At 38.3% G+C, this 24,296-nt stretch overlaps 1 protein-coding gene across 2 annotated transcripts in view; it reads right to left on the bottom strand.

Annotated features, from left to right (window-relative positions):
• The window catches only part of LOC109099413 (FERM, ARHGEF and pleckstrin domain-containing protein 1-like), a 42,244-nt gene that overhangs the window by 11,393 nt on the left and 6,555 nt on the right, over positions 1-24,296 (bottom strand). The window contains exons 2-13 of one of the 2 annotated variants that reach the window (XM_042730689.1): positions 21,212-21,399; positions 12,148-12,252; positions 11,810-11,852; positions 11,524-11,602; positions 11,349-11,446; positions 9,559-9,673; positions 8,687-8,834; positions 8,507-8,602; positions 8,260-8,423; positions 7,835-7,903; positions 7,638-7,710; positions 5,154-5,331 (exon numbers count right to left, since the gene is read on the bottom strand). In XM_042730689.1, coding sequence (XP_042586623.1) covers positions 5,154-5,331; positions 7,638-7,710; positions 7,835-7,903; positions 8,260-8,423; positions 8,507-8,602; positions 8,687-8,834; positions 9,559-9,673; positions 11,349-11,446; positions 11,524-11,602; positions 11,810-11,852; positions 12,148-12,252; positions 21,212-21,382 — 1,339 coding nt within the window. In that variant the 5' untranslated portion in view covers positions 21,383-21,399. Of the gene's footprint in view, positions 1-5,153; positions 5,332-7,637; positions 7,711-7,834; positions 7,904-8,259; positions 8,427-8,506; positions 8,603-8,686; positions 8,835-9,558; positions 9,674-11,348; positions 11,447-11,523; positions 11,603-11,809; positions 11,853-12,147; positions 12,253-21,211; positions 21,400-24,296 lie in introns of both variants that reach the window. The other variant, XM_042730688.1, reaches the window with a different exon arrangement.

The raw sequence follows: 24,296 nt of genomic DNA, 5'->3' as shown, positions 1-24,296 counted from the left end.
TAATATCAGTTAAAATTATAATCAAGTGCTTCACGTGTGCTTTAGTATATAAGTCAACACATCAAATTAAGTGTACTTCATTAAATTAGTAAAACATGATTTAAAATGTAAACTTAACTGTTTTACTTCAAAGTAAAACTTTTAATTTAATTTGACATTCTGTACTTTTAAAAAGTGTACTTAAGTGTGTTAAGAGGCAAAGTTAGGAAAGTTTACTCTCTTTAAGTACACTTAAGAGCCATCTTACTTTATTAATTTTACATTATCTATCTGCAAGTCCTTTTTTTTTCAAAATATACTTTTAGATTTTAAAAGTATACATTTTAAAATGCACAATTAGGGGCAGAAAGTGAAAGAAAAGCATCAACAAGTCGCCGGCAGTTTATACAGTTTAAAGTTAGTAAGTTGAGTGCTAGCTGGATAAGAAGCTCAAACTTGAAAAAGTGGAAACCTGTAATAATACGGAACATGTCCAATCTTGTAAATGGTAGTGTATTTACAGCACAAACTCCTCCATGTACAAACAATATAAACAATTCACACTACGCCATACATACATACTGCACATACAACGTGAACTAATGCATGTATACGGCACTTTATATACATACATGTGAGGACGGATAGCGAGACATGCGCTGTGCAGCCATAGACAGCAGGGAGGGGGGTGGGGGTGTTGGTAGGATTGAAAGGGAAGGAGGGTTGGATCATGAAAAATATGAGCATTATAAGCTTTAAAAAAACAATTCCTGAGTCTTCAAAGGCCAACTGTAACTTTATTGACACTAATGCACAAAATACATTGTTAAAAAGTCTATGTGGTTCATAAAGAGCAGCAGAACCAAAGTCATTGAGAAGGAACAGGCAGGGAACATCAGAACAGAGATTAAGCTTGAACAGTGCTGAAGGAGAGAGACAGAGGAAGAGAGGGAACGACTATGTTCAGAATAGCAACTACCATACTACTGTACTTGCTGTGCAGTCTATGTAGTTTGGTTACATGCAGTATGTACTTTGCGGGATATAAATTCCCAATGTGATAAAAGAACTGGACGTTCTGATTGTTTGATCAGACTAAAAAAGATAAACAATAACATGTTGCAGTTTAATTTTCTAAATAATAGGCTACTTAAATGTGCATTGTTGTTAGGGTGAGTTTCAACAGTATAGCTAACTGCTACTTGAAATGTTTGTTGCATAGTTCATTCTTCAAATACTTATTATTTAAAAACGTGCATGAAGTATACCGTGTGTATTGGGCAGCAAACAGTATGCTAGAATTCCATTCTGAACACAGCCAAGGTGTGAAAAAGATCATCAGCATGTCATTCACACAAATGAACAGTAAGTGGCATCATTTTTTATGCCTAAACAATCCTGGTGTATAATTTGATCATTGTGTGAACAAACAAAAGAAGATCAGTCATGTCACAGACATTCATAAGGATATTCAAATTTTCGTGTATGAAAATATCCCAGAATGCACTGCCTTTCAGCTTTCATTGAAACAGAACAGAACAGCCATATGAAGGGAGAGCATGCAGCCCAGCATTTAAAAACACCATTAGTTACAAATTCATTCATTCCATTTTAAATGCCAGCAGAAAACATAACAAGCATTTATTGATCATAAATGACAAGAATGACAAGCTCAAGCGGTTTCAGAAGAAAAAAAGAAAAGGTACAAAACAATAGTGAATATCAGCCAATAGTGCAGTGACATCAAAGCTGAGTGAGAAATCAGGCAGGGATTAGAAACATGTGCTAGATGGCATTATCACATTTCCATTGATTTTTTTTTCTTCTGGGAAAATACTACAACAGTTATGCAGTTTTTATTAAAATGTCAAAAACCCTAATTGAAATGCCCTTTCCAATCCCTGCTGAAGGATAACAGGTAAACCCATGTGCAAGGTAAGGTAGAGGTGCTCAGGGAGGGAGAGAGTGAAACACAGTGAGACGCAGACACAAATGCTGTGACACTTTCTCTCTATAGACTGAACCATCATATAGTTTAAAGAGACAGTTCTGTCATTACCTACTCACCCTCGTGTCATTCCAAACCCACGGAGACCAATAACCTGCACACTTCTGTCATTTCTTAAGAATGTTTTCTTTTGTGTTCCATGGAAGGACGAAAAAGTCAAACAGATTTGAAATGACATGAAGGTGAGTATACAATGACAGGATCCTCACTTCATAAACTGAAATCTCTTACTGACAAATACATTCATCACAATTCTGACACAATAGGACAAAACCCCTTATATTCAATATGCTTACATTCAAATCTAGCTAATAAAAAATCATGCAGGATTTTAGGATACCGTTAAAAATGTCCAGTCTCTGAATCTGCTCATTTCTCATAGTAAACAGAGGCTCAGCCAGAAGGAGAAAAAAGCCACACAATGAAGACCATGGTTTGAAGATCTTTAGCCAAAGCTCAGCATGAGTAAATCTTTAAAAATCGCACTGTTCTTTAAATGATTCTATGAAGAAGCAGCTGCGAGCGCCAGCACAAATGTACAAATGGCAAACTGATGATTAAGGATATTAATGAAGATGAAGTTCTACCAGAGGAAGCCAGCTCTGCTCCTGGAGAGATACCATCCTGCAGAATTCAGCTCCAACCCCAATCAAATAAACACAATCCCAGCCAAGGAATAAGGGTCTTATGTAGCGAAACGATCTGTTGGATTTTATAAAATATATATATATATATACATATACTTTTTAATCATAAATGATGTTTACAAATTGAACGTGCGAGGAAAGCCAAATCTTGTTTCCAGTGTAATGCTTGAAGTCATGGACTCACATTGCAGAGCTAGTGCAAGATGAGCATTTGTAGTCAAAAAGTATATATACTGTATGTATACATATATATATATATATATATATATATATATATATATATATATATATATATATATATATATATTTTTTTTTTTTTTTTTTTTAAATGACCAATCGTTTTGCTAGATTCTTTATCTAGATTGCTTGATTGCCAGACTCTTATTCCTCAGCTGGGATCATGTTGAGACCTTTGTAGCTGCACTGAAACTGCAATTTGGATCTTGGCCACCACTGAAGTCCACTATATGGAGAAAAATCCTTGAAAGTTTTCTCCTAAAACCTTAATTTCTTTTCGACTGAAGAAAGAAACACATGAACATCATGACGTGGTGGTGTGTAAATTATCAGGATATTCTTATTCTGGAAGTGAACTAATCCTTTAAAACTAACAGGCAGGTGTGTTGGAATTGAAGTCTGCAGGAAGCTAGTCCTCTAGGAACAGGGCTGGCTTCCTGTGCTCTACACTATACTGAGAGCTGCTCAGTGCTAAGATTGCTACACATGCTTCAAAGACAGGGGTGGGCAGCTCTGGCCCCTGAGATCCACTTACCTGCAGAGTTTAGATGCAGCCTTAATCAAACACACCTGATCTAGGCGATCAAGGTCTTCAGGATTACTAGAAAGCTACATGTAGTGTTGGAGCTAAACTCTGCAGGACAGTGGACCTTGAGGGCCAGAGTTGCCCAGCCTTGTTCTAAAAGTACCATATTTCAACTGTACAGTAGGATTAAATGTTCAATTTCCTACAGTTATTAAAAAGTCTAAAAGTAATGGTTTATGTAGACTGTTCCTCATAAAGGAGAGGCATGAAGGCCCCAAAAAAGTCTTAACAACCTTTAAAAAATAGAGCGAAACGATGAGTTGCTGTAGGAGCCCCAGATTCAACTCTAAGACTAATTCTAACCCTAACTCAAACATCTGATGGGTCAACTAGTATCCAGGAACACATCTTACTTGGCAAAATCCCGTTCACATCTACCTGTTATGGCCCCTCGCATGTTTCCTACTCAGAGATCTTAAATTTACTCCAGGGAGTGACAACATCACTCTGAATTCCTGAAGTATTCCAGATTATTGCAGCATCAGAACTGCAAGTAATTAGCGTTCTGTGCAGAACTTGGCACCGCAAAAGTCAATCCAGAGGCTGGATAAAACCACTTATTGCAAAACTATAGAGTTTTGCCTCGAGAAAGGGAGGGATATCCGCCTTGTAACACAGCTAAGGCCATCTCAGGTTATAGGAAAAGAAAACTCAGTGTGGCATTGCCGAGAAGCACACCGCAATGAGGTTTTCACACTAGCATGCTAGCAGCTAAACACTTGCATCCCTTCCTCATCACTGAGGTTCACACACCCTCCTTCATCGTCGAGCTCATCTAGCTGCAAGCTTTCGAATGAGTACTTATTTCTGGGGAGGCGGGACGAACTACGGGCGGCTTGGTTTTCGAACCCCAGTGATTGGCTGCAGGAGCCAGTAGACTCCGCCTCTTCTGAGTCGCTAGTGTCTGTTCCACTACTGGTGGAGCCGTCAATCATCTGCACAGCCCCGAAGCGCCGGTGCGGGGAGCTTGGCTTGAGATTGGCCTTGCCGGGAGGCGTGAGCCCGTTGGCCAGCATTCGGCGCTCCAACATGGCCATTCTCTCGGCACGGGAGAGAACGGGAGGCTGTGGCTGATTCGAGACGCGCATGTTTCTTTCTAACTGGCTAACGGTGTTCTGGGACTTGTTTGCTGAACGATTCATAATTGGGGAGCAGCTACTAAATAGTCCCCCTCTTTCCTCCCGTTTTGCTTTTGAATTAAAGCTCCGCCCGGTGTGTCCATTATACTGAGCGTAGCTTAGTGAGCTGGTCCTGTGAATTGAGGAGGGGGCGGGGCTAGAGGTCAGGCTTCGGGTGCCTGTGTGGTGGTTTAAGGAGCTTTTTGCGGCCATCTCTTCCAATAGTGTGCTATGAAGCGGCCCACGTACCCTGCCTCCAAAAAATGGCGACACGAAAATGTTAGCACTTTGATTTGGAGAGGAAGGGCTTGGGTAGCTGTGGGCGGGGCTTGTGGCTTGGCTTACAGGGGAAAGAGGCGGAGACTCTCTCTGCATGAACTTGCCCAAGTATCTGTCCTGCTGGTGTGACCGGGGCAAACCAAACCCGGTGCCATAAGCGCTGTCGCTGTTGCCATCGCGTGTGTGCGAGTGTGACCTGCTGACCCGACCTCTGACTTCCTGTTCGCTAAACTCTGCATCACTGCAGTCAATGTACGGGATGGATGAGCTGCTGCCTTTAGCTGCACGGGACGCCAGACCTGCTCGATCGACGGGCTGCTGCTTGGCTGCCGGGCTTCTGCTGTCCTCCTGACTGGGGTACGTTTGGTCGCTGCATCCATTGCGCTGAGTCGATGGAGAGGAGTTTCCACATGGTCTTATTATCGCAGAATCTTCTGAGCTTACTAAAAATGAGCCCTCCCAGCTCTGCTTGACAGCCTGAGGGAGGAAGAGAGAAGGAAATTACTCTTTCATCATTACCTGCACATTACAGGTTCCAGAGTATTCTGGGTTCTACATGAGTCATGGGCTACCAATCACTGAAATTAATCAACTTGTCATGAACAGCAGTGCAATTATAAAGGAAGTCTAGGGGCCAGCATTCCAGAGGGTGTAGAAGCAGAAATGCAACCCTGGACCATAAAACCAGTCATAAGGGTACATTTTTAAATAAATAAGCTTTCCATTGGTGTATGGTTTGTTAGGATAGGACAATATTTGGCTCAGATAAAACTATTTGAAAATCTGGAATCTGAGGGTGCAAATAAATAAAATAAAATAAAAAATATTGAGAAAATTGCCTTTAAAGTTATCCAAATGAAGTCCTTAGCAATGCATATTACTAAACATCTTCATGGAACATGATCTTTACTTAATATCCTAATAATTTTTGACATAATTTTTAATTGTCCTTTTTTTAGGGCGGAACTACTTATCTATGTGGATGAACCTCTGGTAATGCCAGCATGTTGGTTAAGGATGGAATTTGCTCTGTGTGAATAGTAGATTGCAGATAGTTACATCATAACCGTTTCTGCTATTCTTGCCAGGGCTGGATTATAAACTGGAACACTGGGATCATTGCCCTGCAGCCTCCAAAGCTTCAGGATGCCAGGCCCTTCAGCCAAAGAACACTAGGCTCCTCTAGGACCCAGTCCATTGATTCAGTCATTAATTTTTTTAATCATTTAACAAATTATACTAATTTAATGGTGCATTAAGTTGTTAGTGTTAGTGTTGCTGCTCTTTGTGTACTTTATGGTGTTAAGATGCTTCACTGTCATCTGTTGCATGGATCAGCATGGCCATAAATTACACTAATACTAGTGAGTTTTAGAAAGTGGATTACACAGTAATTATTTGTCTGAACAAAAAAGAAGCAGTCAAATGTTTCCACCTTTTTTTATAGCACGCTGATGTTTATGATTGTTTTCTGGCTTCAGACATTTTCTGCTTCCTCAGCCATACAGCTACTTCTCCTATTGTCTCTGATGGTAAATCATGATAATAGCTCTGTTCCATTGGCTAATTTTTGAAACTACACTAGGCTACTATCTACTAAGGCAATGGTCAATGAGTGTGAGGCTTTTCTTTGAGCCACACATAATTAAAGGCGTCGTGAGCTGAGAAATCAAAGTTCCCTTGATCTTTCGACATAAGAGGTCATTGTACTATAAAAACATCCTGTACGTTTCAGGACTCAGAACTTTTTTCGTTAGTCAGCTTTTACTGAATTTGATCTGCTAAAACAACAGCTTGTGGAATGTTCCACTCTATGATGTAATAGTGTGGATTAGCACCACCTCCACAGAAGAAGATCAACACCTGCTTCTACAGCGCTGCCCGTTTAAGCCCCGCCCACCGATTCACACAGGTATTGTAAATAACTAGAGAACGCAGATCTCTGCAGAAACCAAATTATAAATATGGCTCAGAAGACAACAAGATGCTGTGCAGTGTCAAGTTATGGAAAAATTGTCTTTGTATTGCCTTCATTCTGATCCCAATGTTAGGAAAGATAGATTGAACTTTATTTTTTAATGAAGCTCCAGACTGTGTCATTTTACGCGGATTCGTTTACAAACAAGGCACAATTCGACACAGGATTTTTAGAAAGATTGAAGCAGTTGGGGGTTCGGTGCCTTGCTCAAGGGCACCTCAGTCGTGGTATTGCCGGCCCGAGACTCAAACCCACAACCTTAGGGTTATGAATCAAACTCTCTAACCACTAGGCCATGACTTCCCACAATCACTTTTGTGTCTACAATCCGCTGCATCTATTTAAAAAGAGCATTCTGATGAGAAGGGGACAAAACATACAGAAAAAAAGCCTATTTCCTCTAAATTATGATGATATGATTTTTTCATATAAAAATCTTGATAACATTATAAGTGGACTTGTACAGTTGAACAGTAGAAAATAAGTAAAAATGCAGCTTATGACCCCTTTAAAATAAATTTTTTTTTTAGAAAATTATGAGTACAGTTTAGAATATATTTCTTATGTATACAACTTTAGAATATATTTCTTATGTATAACTTTTTAAATTAGCACTTCTGAATGCACTTTTAATATTTCATTTCATTTATCCATCCATTTCTAAAATATTTGCTGTTCAACATCATACCATTTTGCAACAAATGCTTTAGAGTGAGCTTAAGTTGTGCTGAACCCAATATATTCCTTATAAACATCTCTCTTAGTTAAAAATGGCTTGAAAACATTCATATGTGAAGACACTAACTTGATTTGGCACTTGGTGCTGTGCAGAACGCAGAGGTGACAGACTGCTGTTGTACTGCACTCGACTATGTTTCCTGAAAGACAGAACAACAAACACACAAATAATGAACCACACAGCCTTACACTAATTAAATCTTAAAGGGATAGCAGTGCAGAAATGCTGACTTTTCATTCATTAAAATAACAGATCAGGCTCACCTATCAAAGGGCAGTTTTTTAAACTCATTTTCCTTCACATAATCTATCACCTGCTTCTGTGTCCGACCACTGCAGAGAAGAAGTGGTAATCAGTTCAACTGGATTACACATTTTGACAAGAGCAAAATAATACACTACAGTTCAAATTAAAGTCAATTACTTGACCTGTGCTTCAAAATAAGTGTACTTCTTTAAAGCATGACAGAGAAATATTCAAATATAATGATTGTACTCTCTTTAAGTACACTTAAGTTGCCTTTTATTTAATTAATATTACATTACCCGCAAGTACAGTTGAAAAAATACTTTTAGATTTAAAGTACACTAAAAGTGTGCATGCAATACAGTTAAGTTAAGGGTTCACACTTCACCTACAGACAAATTCACACATATAAATGTTACCAAAAATTTGATCAGTTCAGTACCTGAACCTGAAGGAAGAGCCCCTGCTGAACAGCACCGGTTTAGGTTTGGGTCTGGGCTCCTCAAAGAGTCTGAAGAAGGCGTGATACTCCACACAGACCTTCCAAAACATTTTACAGCAGTCCCGACTCGCCATCAAAAACTCCAGAGTATCCTGATTAATATTCTGCTACAGGACGAGACAGACAGAGACTCCACGTTACAATTCAACATGATAAATTAGAGCTTAATACACTACATGAAACTCACGCTAGGGTCTGCTCTCAGTTTGATAAGGAACCTCCTTCTCTTGAAACTCAGCTTGCGGATTTTAGACCAGTTGAAGTTGTTGATCCTGTTGTGTCCCTGAGAAAAACACAGCTCATGTCATGCTGTTGTTCATGTATGCCTGTGTGTGTGTAAGAGAGTGTGTAATCGCATCGCATGCACCTGAAACACGAGGACGCCGCCGTGTGCTACAGCCAGACTGAGTTTGGTTCCCTCTCTGTCTTTAGCAGGATGGAGTCGGATGCCGTACATCTCCAACCTGGACGCCACCTCCAGCAACCGGTAATCTGACTCTGCTGGCGTCTGTCCACTTATATACACACACAAACACAAGTTATAACACTGCCTGGTGTTTTGCTATATGCTATACTGTACTTTAAAGGTTAGTTCATTTTGTCTCAAATTAATGAACAAATTGTTGAAAATGACTTCCAGCATATGCTGGTTAGGTATGTTTTGAAGCATGGTCCTTAGTTGGTCCTGAGCTGGTTATAAGCTAGTCTCAGCCTCAGACATCACACCCATGGACCGTTGGCTAAACGTCTGATGCATATGGGACACAAAAGTGGAAACACTTCACGAGTGTCGAAGTCATCATTGGATTGGTTGAATTCTACAAGATTTCCGTGAGACGTGTGTGTCGCATTCTTTAACGTTTAGCCTGGAAACAAAGATACTGTGGCGCCAAACCCCCTCATGAAAGAAGAAAGCCGCCGTGTTTATAACTGTGACGACGAGTGCTTATCAGGATCAACTAAACAATGGATTGTCAAAAGTGTGTGAATTATTTAAAGTTTGCGGCACAGAATCTGTTAAAATATGTCAGAGAGTTTTACACACCGGTCTGTTATTGTGGCAACATTTCCACACATCGAAATGTGACACAGAACGAAACGAACTGTGATTGGTTGTTTGACACGTCTGCTCAGGACCAGTTTAAACCAGCTGCCATGCTTCAAAACATACCTTACCAGCATATGCTGTTTTTTTTTTTCAATAGGGAAATCAAAAAGTGTTTTGTTTGGGAGACTCACATGTGTTTATGGTGGAACTCCATGATTTTGTCCATCAGGGCCATCTGGTCAGGGATGTAGTTGGTGTTAAGTAGGTGCTGTCTACACTGAGTTTCCTCAAAATCCCCAATCTCAGCTAAATAAACACACACACACACACACACACACACACACACAGATTCGAGTTAATGACTTGACAGTGATAGAAGACAGAGACAGAAAAAGAGATACAGAAGGAACAGGATGTATAAAAATATTAACATATAAAATATTGTCCATGGCTTTATAACCTTGTACTGAATGATTGTCCAGTTGGATTACAATATGTGTTAGTTGCCCTGATGTGTTATACTACATTGCACTGTTAATGAATAGGGAACAAACTTTATAAATTTTTTAAGTAACAGATAACTATGTTCTTTAGAAATACAGTGACAATGGACATTTCTTAATATTAAGCCTTAAATGTGTTTTATCACTATTGATGAGGACTGTATAATCTTTGCATAATTTCGGTCTTTAAATACAAGATATTTAAAGTGGACCTGAACTATACTTGCAATAGTTCCACTTTTTATTACAATCAAATATACTTCAGTATGTCAGAACTACTTCCGCATAATTAAAACACATTAAAGGGTAACTTCACCCCAAAATGATTTTTTTGTCATTATTCACTTAACCCCATATCGTTCCAAACCCGTAAAGGCTCCGTTCGTCTTCAGAACACAATTTAAGATATTCTGGATGAATCAGCTGTGCCACAAGGATGCGCTGATACAAATAAAATAAAACCTAAAAACAAATAGAAAAATCGCATCCTTGTGGCGTGGCTGATACAGAAGAGCATACAAAGCACACAGTGATATGGAGAGACACAGAGGAGAGAAATTGTTGAATAAAGTCACTATTTTTGTTTTCTTCGTGTACAAAAAGTATTCTCATCGCTTCATAACGTTACGGTTGAATCACTGATGGCAGATGGACTATTCTGACGATGTCTTTCATACTTTTCTAGACCTTGACACTGTTACTTACTTCAGTCTATGGGACAGTCACAGGCCTCCCGGTTTTCATCCAAAATATCTTAAATTGTGTTCCGAAGATGAACTATGCTTTTATGGGTTTGGAACAACCTGTGGACCATTGACACTCTATCTACAATCTTAATTAGGAGTGTCAATGGTCCATTTGAGAGATAGGTGGTGATAATGCACTTATAAGTCCGCGATCCGCCATAAAGCCACATGAAGAAGAAGATGATGCAGGCTGCTGTGAAGCGCGTTCACAAGAGTTCTAACAGTTCAGACATTGTGTGAGTCGAGGTAAAAAAAAATGATATAAATACTGTTCAGTTTCTTGTACAGACCGATCGTTTTGTGTCTTTACACATCAATGTATCGTCACAAGCCGCAGGGTTTAATTTGGATTTGTCTGTGCATGTTTTTCTCTCTAATAGATTCTGTGACCATTGCCAAGCATTTTACAGCTGAGAGACTGAAACGGCTGAAGCTAAAAATCTTTGTTTGTGTTCTACTGAAGAAACAAAGTCACCTAGATATTGGATGCCCTGGGGGTGAGCAGATAAACATCAAATTTTCATTTTTGGGTGAACTATCCCTTTAAGTATATCAGTTTAGTATACTAAAAGTACTATTTACAGGGTATTATTATTAAGTACTTAAATATGTAAATGTATACTTAACATGAAACAGATGTATTTCAAATACATTTTAGTATATTAATTTTTCACTAGGGTAGATAAAGCAGCATCACTTTAACCAGACACAGTCACAGTCAGCATAACTCACACTGGATGATATGAGAGACCAAAAGACTAGCGCTGGCATCGCTACACGTAAGACGTCCGCTGGCCAGATCCTGCCTCACCTGCAGCGCAAACAAGTACCTGATAGAAAACAGGCATATTAGCACATGTGAGAGACACATGAAAGCCTCAGTGAATGAGCTGAGGGATGGCCTCACCTGGTCAGCTCCTCCAACAGCAGCGAATGATCAGGGGGGAAGAATTTCACAACAAACCGAAGGACGGTGTGCTTGGGCCCTGGACACACACACACTTTATATAAGCCTAGCATGAATGTGTTAGACTCAGATCGTTTAAAAATAGAGACTAGCACACACACACAAAAACATATATACAAAAAACCCACCAAATCTTACAAACAATGTGTCACACACAAACAAACACACACACACACACACACACACACACACACACACACACACACACAGCAGTGAGGCCTCTTACGTGTGATCTGCTTTCTAATGGGCTTTAGTAAATCCAACCAAACCTGTGGAGTAGAGCACACAGCAGAGATGAGTCTGACTGACACACAGATCTTTAAACAGGCCTTGTTCAACACAGCCTCAGCTTACTCAAACACACCACCACAACTAAATATCATAAACTCACTGACATATTCACAACAACTATTTTGTGTTGAGATCGTTGAGCTCCTACAGCAGCAAAAATCTACTTGTTTAATTATATGGGTCAGAGAAATTGTAGAAAAAAATGTATGTCCTTAATGTATGTCCTAAAAATGTATTGTGACTTTATTTGGGTATTAAAAAAATCTGACTCACCATTTTTCTGTGATGGCTCTGGAACTCCAGGCCAAAGTAATCACCCTCAATAAGGTTCAGATGCAAGCAGACCGTCTCGAACAGAACCCGGCCCGATGCTCGATGCTGTTAACAACAAAACACACAGATGATTTAGTAGTTAGAATGAATTAGGCTTGATGTCAAAACCTCTTAAACTCTTTTGCTTCTGAATCTTAAAGTGCTGCAAAGGAGGACTCTTAAAGAACCTGAAGCACAGCATTCAAAAAGAAAAACTATTGCATTTAGTATATTAGTCACCACATCAAAATATAAGTACTTCTGTAAAGAATGATAAAACATATTAAAACATGATTTAAAAAACTTTTATTTGGAGATTACAAAGTGCCCTTTTTTAAAGTGTACTTAAGTGTGTTATATAACAAACACGAAGTGTCTCTCTTTAAGAACTTGATTTTATCTTCAGGTACAATTTTAAGTTACATATTCTTTAAAGATCTGAAGTACACTACTAGTTCACATTCACTATGAATTAACAGACGGTAACACTTTAGATTAGGGAACACATATTCACTACTGACTCAGAGTTTTCCGTCAATAAACTTCTAATTTGCTGCTTACTGATAGTAAGTAAGACAGTCGTTGTAGTTGTTAAGTTTTGGGTTTAGGGATCTAGAATAAGGTCTTGCAGAATAAGGCATTAATATGTGCATAATAAGTAGTCATAAACAGACAATTTGCTATAAATATGCATGCTAATAAGCAACTAGTTATTAGCGAATAGTAATACAAAGCAGACTTTTTTTTTTGTCAAAATCAGCAATTCTAAACAGATGCAAAGTGCAAAAAGGTTGCATGATGTGGAAAAAATTATATTTTTGGCCAATGAGATCTGATGGACCTGTGTAGTGCAACATGAGAAATCAACACTAAATAACCCACAATGTGTCTTGTTGCTCGTCGTCAAATATTTAGGACAGGAACAGAGAATGGATAATATTTATTGCTTGTTAGAATCTGTCCTATTCTACAACAGCTCAGACAGACTACCCAAACAATACTCTGACATCATCAGTACAAAATTTAGCCCCGCCCCCTTCTGAGAAAAACACAAGTCTGAGCAAATATCTGCAGCAATGACAGTGAGATCTGAAACATTCCATCCCACTGAACATTCCATCTGGTTCCCATGGAAGATCGCACAGTTGCCATGGTTATCATAACCAGGGGGCAAGATTACTGCATAGAGACACATCATAAAGACAGAGACAGAAAGTGGTAAAAAGAGGTCATAATTACTAAAAAAAGTCACAAGGGAAAGACCAACAGAAAGGAAAGCTGAACAGAACAGCAGAAGAGGGTGCAAAACAAAGAGATAGTTCTTAAAATAGCTGCCTGGCTATTATTATTCAGGTCCCTGTAGGTAAAAACGAACACGTAGAAAAATCAATATTGAAAATATTTGAGAGTGAATGTCATTATCCTGGTCTGTGCACTTATATCTTAAAGATCTCATGAAAGTACACTTCAGCATACTTTAAAAACTGGATAGTATGAATAATATAATATGAATAAGAACAAATGTAACGTTTTCAAATTTCAGACAATTAAATGTATGTTAATTGCAAATGTAAAATCAAATATACTGTATGTAAAAATAAAATATCACAGTACAGTTAAAATTATAATCAGGTACTACATCTGCTTTAGTATGTTAGTCAGCACATCAAAATAAGTGTAAACTTTAAAACTTTTAATTTGGCATAATGACAAAATTGCACTTTTTATTTTCCATATACTGTATAAAAAAAAATCCGGACGAGAAAGACTGTGAATTTAAAAAAAACTAATTTACACTAGCACATAGATGACATTAATGCAAGACATGGATTAAAAGCCACAATATTTAAACCTTTTTTAGTCACAGTGTTATGTTTTGGCCAAGAAAGATAAATGCACACATCCGTTTGTCTGTCTTTCTCTTTGTCTTTCACTCTACAAACAGAACTGACCCATTATATCTAGTTTACATGAGCCAAGTCAATTACTGAGAGGTCACAAGACAACAGAGGCGGGTGAAAATGCCACAGGCATATGTGTGTGTGTGTGTGTGTGTGTGTGTGTGTGTGTGTGAGTGTGAGTGTGAGTGTGAGTGTGTGTGTGTGTGTGTGTGTGTGTGTGTGTGTGTGTGTGTGTGTGTGTGTGTGTAGTCTATTCATTAACTCAGCCCTGCAGAAACCAGTGTTCAGTCAGTGGAAAATCACCCTGAAACATTTGTTCAGCCCTCTTGGTTTGCAAGATCTGAGAAATTTTCCAGAGAGAATCGTGTACAGACACGAAAACAGCAAATGGTCTGATATAGTCACTGCTCTATTGTGTCAGGAGGACAGACTGTTTTTGCCATGCTTGAATCTGCCTTAAAGATATGTCATTACAGAAAACAAAAAACACACACAAATCCCCCCCCCCCCCCAACACACACATGAAAAATACAATGCTAATGCTACACTGTTGAAACAATTGTAATAAGTAAACATGATACAGAAATTGCAACTACATATTTAAAAAGAAAACCTTAATAAATTAATTAGTAATTGTGCCACTTAAGGCACATAAGTCCTGTCCAACATTGACTGGACAAAATTATGAAATCAATCTGTGAATGGATTAACGCTGAGTCTGCATATTCATCTGGATAGACAAAGTATTTTAAACAGTTTAAACATTATGTTTCACATTACTAAGAAAACATTATTTTCTTTCCTTTTAAATACAAAAAATGCAATAAGGAATCAATTTCTATAATATCAGTATTAATAAGATTCCATGATGGTTTTAAAAGATTCACTTAAAGTTTAACTTTATCTGCACATTGAGTCAAAAGATCATAAATAATATAGTTTTTTTTTTTTCCAGATTTTGAGCATTTTTAAATGGTGAGGATATATATATATATATATACAACACACAACATACGGTATATGCCAGTGACTGCCAATACTTTTCCAGCAAGATATACTTTTTAAAGCTCGTTTAAAATGTTACCATGAACAAACACATTGTACAAATCAACTTTTGCAAAGATTCCCAGGACATATCTGTTATGTATGTAATGTTGGTAGAAAGTATGTCAGAAAAACTTACAAATTTTGGGTTTAATTTCCCATTCGCTTTAAGTCATGCCATAAATAGTAGACACTCAAGCTCCCACACATTTTTTTTTTTTTAGATAATTATGGGCCTTTATTCGAAGCATAAACCATAAGAAAGTTTAGTTTTTAGCAATATTGACTACAAATGAATGCTATGTCCACCCTGTCATTTATATGTCCACCCTATCGAGTCTAAGTGGCCGACAGGGTGGACATATTGAAACAAAGACAGGGTGGACATTTTGAGCTTTAATTAGCATATTAGCTTACAACAAACTGTGACTAGCTGAATAGTTAGTCTGGTTGTTGAAGAGAATTTGGTGTATTTAAACTTACATATTTTGAAAATACTGTATTCGAATCACTTCTGGCATATTTTATGCTGACAGGGTGGACATGTTAAGCTTTGGGAAAGCACTAAGCAAACTCAGATGAAGAAAATTTGTCAATTGAAAAGTTACCAATTTGCTCACCTCAGCCGTTGAGATTCCCGCCACTGAAAAAATCTGTTGTGCTGATGTCACTAAAGGGGATGGCCTTTTCTTAAAGGGGCGGATTCCCCAATACGACAGGGTGGAGAACTATTCAAGGGACATGGACAATCTCTTCTTTTTTATTAAAAATAAAGTTTCTATTACCAAATGATCTCTTATTTAACAAAATATTAATGGGAGAACTACATTTTTTAATTTTATGATTTGACAATATTCCACCTAATAGCCTAATATAACACACCGTTTCATAGTCATTTTTATGTTAAGTTATCATGGCAAATGAGTTATTTATGTACAGGACACCAAAAGGCACCCTACAGTGATACTGACCCAAAGAATGTGAGATAATTGCTGGATTTTCACATCAAATTATACTGTGCAAAGCAAACAGATAGTCAGAATGACTGTGGTCAAAAACAAGATACATTGCTTTCATCACGGCCCATGAGATGATCTTTGTGTTTCAGAGCATGACAAACAAAGAGAGAGAGGAATGTAAGTCCTTCCCTGAGACATGACCAAATCAACACAATAAAACTGTGACAATACTATTTTTCACTTCAAACACTTTATGAAGATGCAGACTTCACTCTTGCTCCACACAGCTGGCATCATATTTAAGTTCACAAAAAAAAAAAAACAGTTAACCATCTGTTTGAAACTACTCAAATTCTTAACTGCTTAACTAACAGCTAGTTACAGCTGAATTACCTAACCACCCAAAAATTGTAGAAGGCATAAAAATGGACAGAAGAAGTGTCCTTATTAGTTTTCATCACTGCAATCTGTTAATTGCTTCATTAATAACTGCAGCTTTAACAGTCCATATTTTATGCAAATTTTCAATAATTTTCATTACACAAAACAATGTCCTAATGCCTGTATTTCCAACTTCTCCATATATTAGAAAAAAAAATGCATCAAGCCTGTTAGCATCAAAACTCCCCTATTAAACTATTAAAATAATATACTACTTAATGCACCATTAATCTTGATGTCAGCTGCAGTCTTTCAGCAAATAACTCAAGAAAGTGGCCGATTTTTTTTCTTTTTATGATTTGTAATGCTTTTATGACTTTATATATTAAACAAAATATTCATGAACAAACATTTTATATATAAACAACAGAATCACATTCTTCAGAAAGTAAACAAGAAATGTGATGTCAAAATGAAAAGAGACAGAAAAGACATTTATAATGTTAAAAAAGTTTTCTATTTCAAATGCATGCTGTTGTTTTGAACTTTCTATTCATCAATGAATCCAGAATAAATCATGGTTTCCAAAAGAAATCACGTGCATCATGTGAAACTGAAGAACGGAGTAATGGTTTCTGAAAATTACATCACAGAAAAAATTACATCACAGACATAAATTAGTTTTTACTGCATTTTTGATCAAATAAATGCAGCCTTGGTGAGCATAAGAGACTTTCTTACAAAGACTTTTACCGACCACAAATGTTTGAATGGTAGTGTATTAATTTGGCTTGAGACGGCACATAGTAATCGATTAAAAGGATATTCTTTTTTTCTTTAAAATCTTACAGAAATTAATTTTTAGACTCAGTTTCTAACACTGGAAACCTGGCATCTGTTCCATCGAGTGCCCCTCATAATGTGTCTGAATACAGAGCTCATCCACCGTGAATGTCAGAAACAGATGTGAACATGAGGACAACAGTGGGAACTTTCTGCACACGCCCACAAACACATAACGCTCCATTATACACACACACGCACACCCTTCACACACACGCACAGATGCTGTCCTGTCTTGTCCTGGAGGATGATAAATGCCAAATATATTGCTTAATAATTTAGTATACCTCTTCCTTCTATGGGCCAGATTTACTAAAGAGTGCAACCTAGTGCAAGAGTACAAGTCCAAAACAGCGCTGTTGTGTAAGGAAATTTCTGTTGGTGATTTACTGACAGGGTGCAAATTAAAGAACACAGATACAACATCTCATTTACATATCGACCAACACAATATAACAAGCGCAGAGCAAATTAGCATAGTCACAAATAAATAAGCAGAGCCACAACTGACAAATATGGCGTTATGCATATATATATATATATATATATTTCAACACCAAAAGACGGTTTGTGCTGGTGCAAGCTGTTAGTAAATCTGGCCCTAAAAGTGCTTTTCTGACAGCTGTTTCTTTAAGATTTTCTCTCACCTACGTGTGTATGAACAGGGTTGTATTTGTTGGCAAGATGTCCTAGTTTCACATCTAAACTTTTTAGCTCCTCACCATCAAGATAAAGGTCAGTAAGAAAAGACACTGGAAGTTTGTGTGGATGTGTGTCAGTGACCTGATTTATCTTTTTTAGTGCTGAGGTAAAGATGAAATAATACAATTCACAATACACTGTTTAGATGTCTGAGAATAACTTGGTTCATTTAAGATATTTGCATGAGTGTATATGGACAAACAATGCTTTAATTTTCATTATTTTCCAGTATTTAAAAAAAATATTTCCTTATTTTCTGTACTACCACAATAATCCCATCAATACTCCCAATAAAATATTGACAGTTATTCTTATTTTGTAGTCATATTGGTCCAAAAAAGGCCTAAGAAAACTAGGGCTGTGTATTGGCATGAACTGGGTGATACAATATGCATCACAATTGACAATTTATCACAATGTATATTGCAAAAAGTGAAAAGTAAGAATAGAATGAGAGAGGGACAGAAAGACCACATACTGATACTAATGGAGTCAGTATGATGTGTCAGTGATTATGACACAGACCAGTGTTTATTCAGTTCATCATTACATTAACTGACATATTGATTGAGTCAGTATAAGGAGGAAGGAAGAATAACACCCTCTTCAGGGACTTTATCATCTTCACTCAAAAAGAGAGCTTGAGCTCTTACACAAACACAGCACACATGATCAATAATCAACACACTTTAGTCAGGAGTGATCCTTCATGCTGGGAATCTCACTGGCACAATGACTGAGCAAAAAACATGTCATGCACAAGACATTATATGGCAGTCATTACTATTAAACAGCCAAAGCGAGGTACTTTATGTAATTATTGGCATTAATATGTTTGCAGATATTTAGGAAACATGCTTGGTTCACACTTGTTTCTCAAAAAAGCAATGCTGCAAGCCAGTTATTCTACTTTGAAATGTGTGTTCTGTGTCAAAATGTCTGTTTTTGTTTGTGTGTGACTCCGCCCATTGCCAGTTTACCCAATAGAATTTCAACACCCCGGGTTGCCAGATGGCGGAAAAACCAACAAATTGCAGCCATGAAAGGAAGCAAATGAACTGCGCCAGAGATCACAGATTCTACCCAACTTAAAAAGCCTCAGCATCCATCTAAATAGCTCTTTGACCAGAGGCATATTAAAACGCACCTCATCAACCTGCAGTGTAAAACTCATCGCCTTCCACGGCTGCCATGCAATTTTGTGTAGGCAAGCATACCTGAAATCTAGATACATCTAAACCCACATCACATACACTACCCTTCAAAATCTCCAGATTTTTTTTTTTGCCTAATACTGTACGTCAACTCAAAGTAGCAATACCTGATTTTCTTAAGTAATTATCACATTTCACTGATCACAAATTACATCTTCCAATTCACCAGAAAAAAATTTCTCACACCTCATGTACTCAGGTGTGCATTCCAGTATGAGATCTGTGTGTGTGTGTGTGTGTGTGTGTGTATGTATGTGTGTGTGTGAGAGAGAGAGAGAGAGAGAGAGAGAGAGAGAGAGAGAGAGAGAGAGAGAGAGAGAGAAAGAAAGTTAAAGTGAAAGTGAAAGTGACGTGACATTCAGCCAAGTATGGTGACCCATACTCAGAATCTCGTGCTCTGCATTTAACCCATCCGAAGTGCACACACACAGAGCAGTGAACACACACACACACTGTGAACACACACACCCTGGAGCAGTGGGCAGCCAATTTTATGCTGCGGCGCCCGGGGAGCAGTATGGGGTCGATGCCTTGCTCAAGGGCACCTAAGTCATGGTATTGAAGGTGGAGAGAGAAACTGTACATGCACTCCCCCCACCCACAATTCCTGCCGGCCCGAGACTCGAACTCACAACCCTTCGATTGGGAGTCCGGCTCTCTAACCATTAGGCCACGACTTCCCCAAACCAGAGTGTTGAACCCAGAGCAGCTGAACCCCAGCCAAACAAACCTTAGGACAATACCTCTCAGCTCTCTGTGGTTTCACAGTCCTGCATATAAATAACATATAATTTTAGATTTGGATTGCACAGGCATGCTCTATATTTACCCACAGAATAGCTAAACACCTTCATGAAACACTCTCACATTCCTTCACAAAACAGTCTCACTCACACATACAGCTAATAAAACCAGCTCAACAAATTCTATTAATAATCACAATCATGTTCAGTAGAGATGCTTCAGAAAGTTTCTATTATGAAAATGACAAATATTCCTCCAATCAGATCAATTGCCAGCATGTTCTCCATGATAGACTGCAATCAGTGTCTCTATGCCTTTTGGTATAAGGTATGAACAGTAAATCAAAAATAAATAAAATCCCCACCATTAAGGCCCATTCTTTCTTTTGTTGACATCTGCTATTGAAACAAAAATTTGAGGACCAACTATTTTTTTAATTAATGTCAAAAACCTCAGCTTGCTCTATGGATGAAAGCAATTAAACATTTTCAAAGCCAATACATTCCACTGTTTATTTAGCCATTCTGCCATTTTTTACACATTAAGTCCCTGATATACCTGAAGTGAAATTGAAGAATGAACTTAATTTTGTCCAAAATTAGACCGAAACAATGTTTGTTTGAAATTAGTTTCGGGAGTACGAAACTTTCCAGAAAAGTTCACTCCGGCTGCCAAACTACCATTGGTCTGTGGCGGTGATGTAATAGGTAGGTGTGGCTCTAGGGCTCCCCCTTCTTTGACATAAAACTATTCCCTTACAATAGAAACTGAAGATGTAATTCTAATTTAAAGTGACACTGATACTATTTTACTCATGTTTAATATCGTAAAGAATATTTCTTTAAAGCAATATATTGTATAAAGCGCTATATAAATAAACATGACTGAAAATTGCAGAGCTGGTGCAAGGCTACGATCAGATGCTTTATTAACTGCTGCTTTCTCACCCCTGTCAATTTGTCATGTATTTGTTGTGTTACTGAGAGGAAAGCGTGCAGTGCATATTTACATACACTGCTCTCAGCAGCGTGGATGGCATCACGATGTTCACTAACAGTATATCACTGCAAATTTCTTTTTTCCCCCTAAATAAGGAAAATAACTTCACTCTGAGTATATCAGACAAATCGCATGTCAAAATTATACCGATCCTTCATGTTTGTCTGAAGAGGCCTTATATGTCCACCAAGAAGAGTTTTGAAACACAACAGTGGAGTTTTATCAGATATGAACTCACCGATATGTCGAAGATCTCCTCTGAGTCATCCAGCAACAGGACTCTGATGGGCACCAGGCGTCCAGGTGGCATAGCAGGCGGTTTGTGTCCGGGCTCCAGGGTGCTGATCCCCAGAGTCTCTGGTGCCCCTAACCTCTGTCCCGCCAACGATGTTTGGCCCTGTTCCACCATGGTCTTCCTGGCTCAGCCTGCACACAACACACACACATCACACTCTGATTAACACTGTGTGTGTATAGTAATAATTACTCATTGCACATATGAAAATTAAGAAGTTGTGTTTTTACACTGAAGGTTCTTGACATGTCAGTTATGTGAAGCTTATAATTAGTCTTTTTTGGTCTGTGCTCAATGAACCTATTATGCTGATCCAACTTCTCATATCTCTCCCTCTCTGTTCCCATAATTTTCACTGTTTATCACACATGCCAGAGCACTGATGTCATTACTTCTAAACCAATGGTCAACATGAGAAACAGAGGGGAGCAAAAGAGACCGGAAAAGAGAGAAAGAGAGAAGCTGAGAGACTGACTGGAAAATATGAAACAACAAACACTGATCTCTGTGGATCAGATGACCATATGTGACCTGCACTTCTCGTACGCAATAACATTTATCTAAGCGATCTTCAAAGAACCTTCCAAACGGTCAATATTCAATATATTCACTGGTTTGTGCTCATCTATCCCTGTATGAAAAAAGAAACACCAGGAAATAACTGTATTTTTGTCTTCCTGACAGTAATATGACAGTATTATTTCTTTTTGTGCCTGAGGCCAATTTACTGCCCAGAGAGGTTGTATTAATTTATCTTATAGGATAGACAAAAATAAATAAATAAAACATTCATACTTTATTAATTAAGTATAGTCACTAGTTTTTACACTGTTTGCATTTACATGAACAATATCATTAATATATTTGCTGTTTATAAAAAAGTAGATTTAAATAAATCAAAGTGCATTGTAAAAACAGACCTCTGATATAAAACTGGGCTGTTTAGTTTTATAGGCCACTAACAATAAAAAGAGAGGTTTTATTAATTTATCTTAGGATAGACAAAAACAAATAAATAAAGATTGTACTTTATTAAAGTCTAGTCACTAGTTTCTCCACTGTTTGCATGTACATGAATATAATTAATATCTGCACTGTTTATAAAAGTAGATTTAAATAAATCAAAGTGCATTGTAAAAATAGACCTCTGATATATACTGGGCTGTTTAGTTTTATAGGCTAGGTCTACTATCAATAAAACACCTTGGAGAGAAGCAATAAAGCGTGGATCTGCTCTTAGGGGTTTAGTCAGAGGGGGGAGGGTGAAAGATCAGACCAGTGCCAGCAAAAACCAAATCCACCATGAGAAACACAGCCAGTGCTTCGCCAGTAGTGTTTAAAAAATTCCATTCATTCAGAAATGCCCCAAAAGCCCTGGAAAAATCATCGGCACTGATGGTGATGCAAGTACATCTTCAGACACTGCTGTCTTTTAAATGATTTGTGTACTAAAATGACGGCCAGTTATTTAATGTTCATACAGTTCTAGTATATGTGTAATGGTTAATCGCTGTTGTTATTTAGTCAGGCGTCAGTCACACGCCTATTGTTAGGACCCAGAAGTCAAAAAAGGACCCGGACGCTGACGCAGTTTCAGGGCAGATATGATCGCTATTATTATTACTAGCGTGAGACGATTCTAACGGTGATGATAATGCCAGTTCTCTCCCGCAATATTGAGTTATCGCATGTGTGCGTGCATCAAAGAGTAAGTTTTGTTTCTTCATTATACTGTGTTTATATTTGATTGTGCATTAGTCTTTCAAGACGTGTTTACCGCGTCTATCGAGCACATGTGTCTGTCAGCTAATCTCTAGCCCATCTTATCATACGATCGCTGTCAGACGCACTATCAGTGTTAATGTCATAGCAAATGCAGATATTATTCATTTGCATATTGATGTTTATCAGTGTGTATATTTACACTTTATTGTTGTTGTTGTTTCTCCTTTCTAGAACCACACTTAATTAAATATTGTTTGAGTTTGCAATGGGTGGGTCTATGAGTGGTGAGTGCATCTAGCTCCTCCTAAACGGACATCATCTAAGTTAATTGTTCTGATCAGACAAGTTTCAGTGGTTTCCACCGTTTATTAATTAGCACCTAAGAGCAGAACAATATTTTACATGGTCCTTCGAGCCGGATGCAGGCAACTTCTGAATTAATACAATGTCCATACATAGTGAGGAGATTAGTGATGCTACAGTTCGCTCTCGACGCCGAACGCAGATGCCAAAGTAACTTGATGACTATGAGGTGGATTATGTGCCAGAGCAGCCATCAGCACACAAACCCTCAGACCACTCCAACGTAGGAGAACAGCCAATAGGGGCTACAGGAGGTCCATTACCACTTCACAGCACCCTGGTTGCTGGCATTGATCACTTTCCTGCCTATGGGGGGAATGCCACACTTCTCCCCTGAAGCACTGGAGATGCGCCTCAAGGATCTGGAGAAAGAGAACCGTCAACTCAGACGCGACCTAAGTGAACACTCAGCAGCTCACACTTCAAGATCATTGTCTCCATCTCAACCATTTCATTCACTCAGACATTTGACGTGCAATATGGAGAATCGAATCTCTACCTCACTGTCACACCACAGAGTAACGTCAACAAGAGATCAAAGCGATCCACGTTATGAAGGAGAAAGGTCAGTGAAACACAGTAAGGATAAGTTGCACTCAGAACGTCAATGTGATAGAATAGATGAGATCATTCATGAGCTTCAGAGGATGAAAGCGGGTTCCAAGCAATCCAGATCAATTTCGCCATCGCCAGAGCGTGCAGTATCACCCCAGAGGGCGGAGCATGCAGATGAAAGCTATCACCACTCAAGACATCCATCCTCACACTATTACAGCCCTACCTCCAGGCAGCAGAGACCATTCGTGCCTTATCATTCTTCATTGCTAATCAGTCAAGAGAACACTTATCATGGTCCAACCCCTACCATTCCTAACTTCACCAAAGAGGATCCACATGAGTTCACCAAGTTAAAGGTAGCTCTTGACAATCTCCTGCCTGT

The sequence above is a fragment of the Cyprinus carpio genome, chromosome B9, assembly GCF_018340385.1.
Source record: "Cyprinus carpio isolate SPL01 chromosome B9, ASM1834038v1, whole genome shotgun sequence".
NCBI lineage: Eukaryota > Metazoa > Chordata > Actinopteri > Cypriniformes > Cyprinidae > Cyprinus > Cyprinus carpio.
Note: the sequence above shows the minus strand (reverse complement) of the source record. Positions and strands in the feature narration are given on the sequence as shown.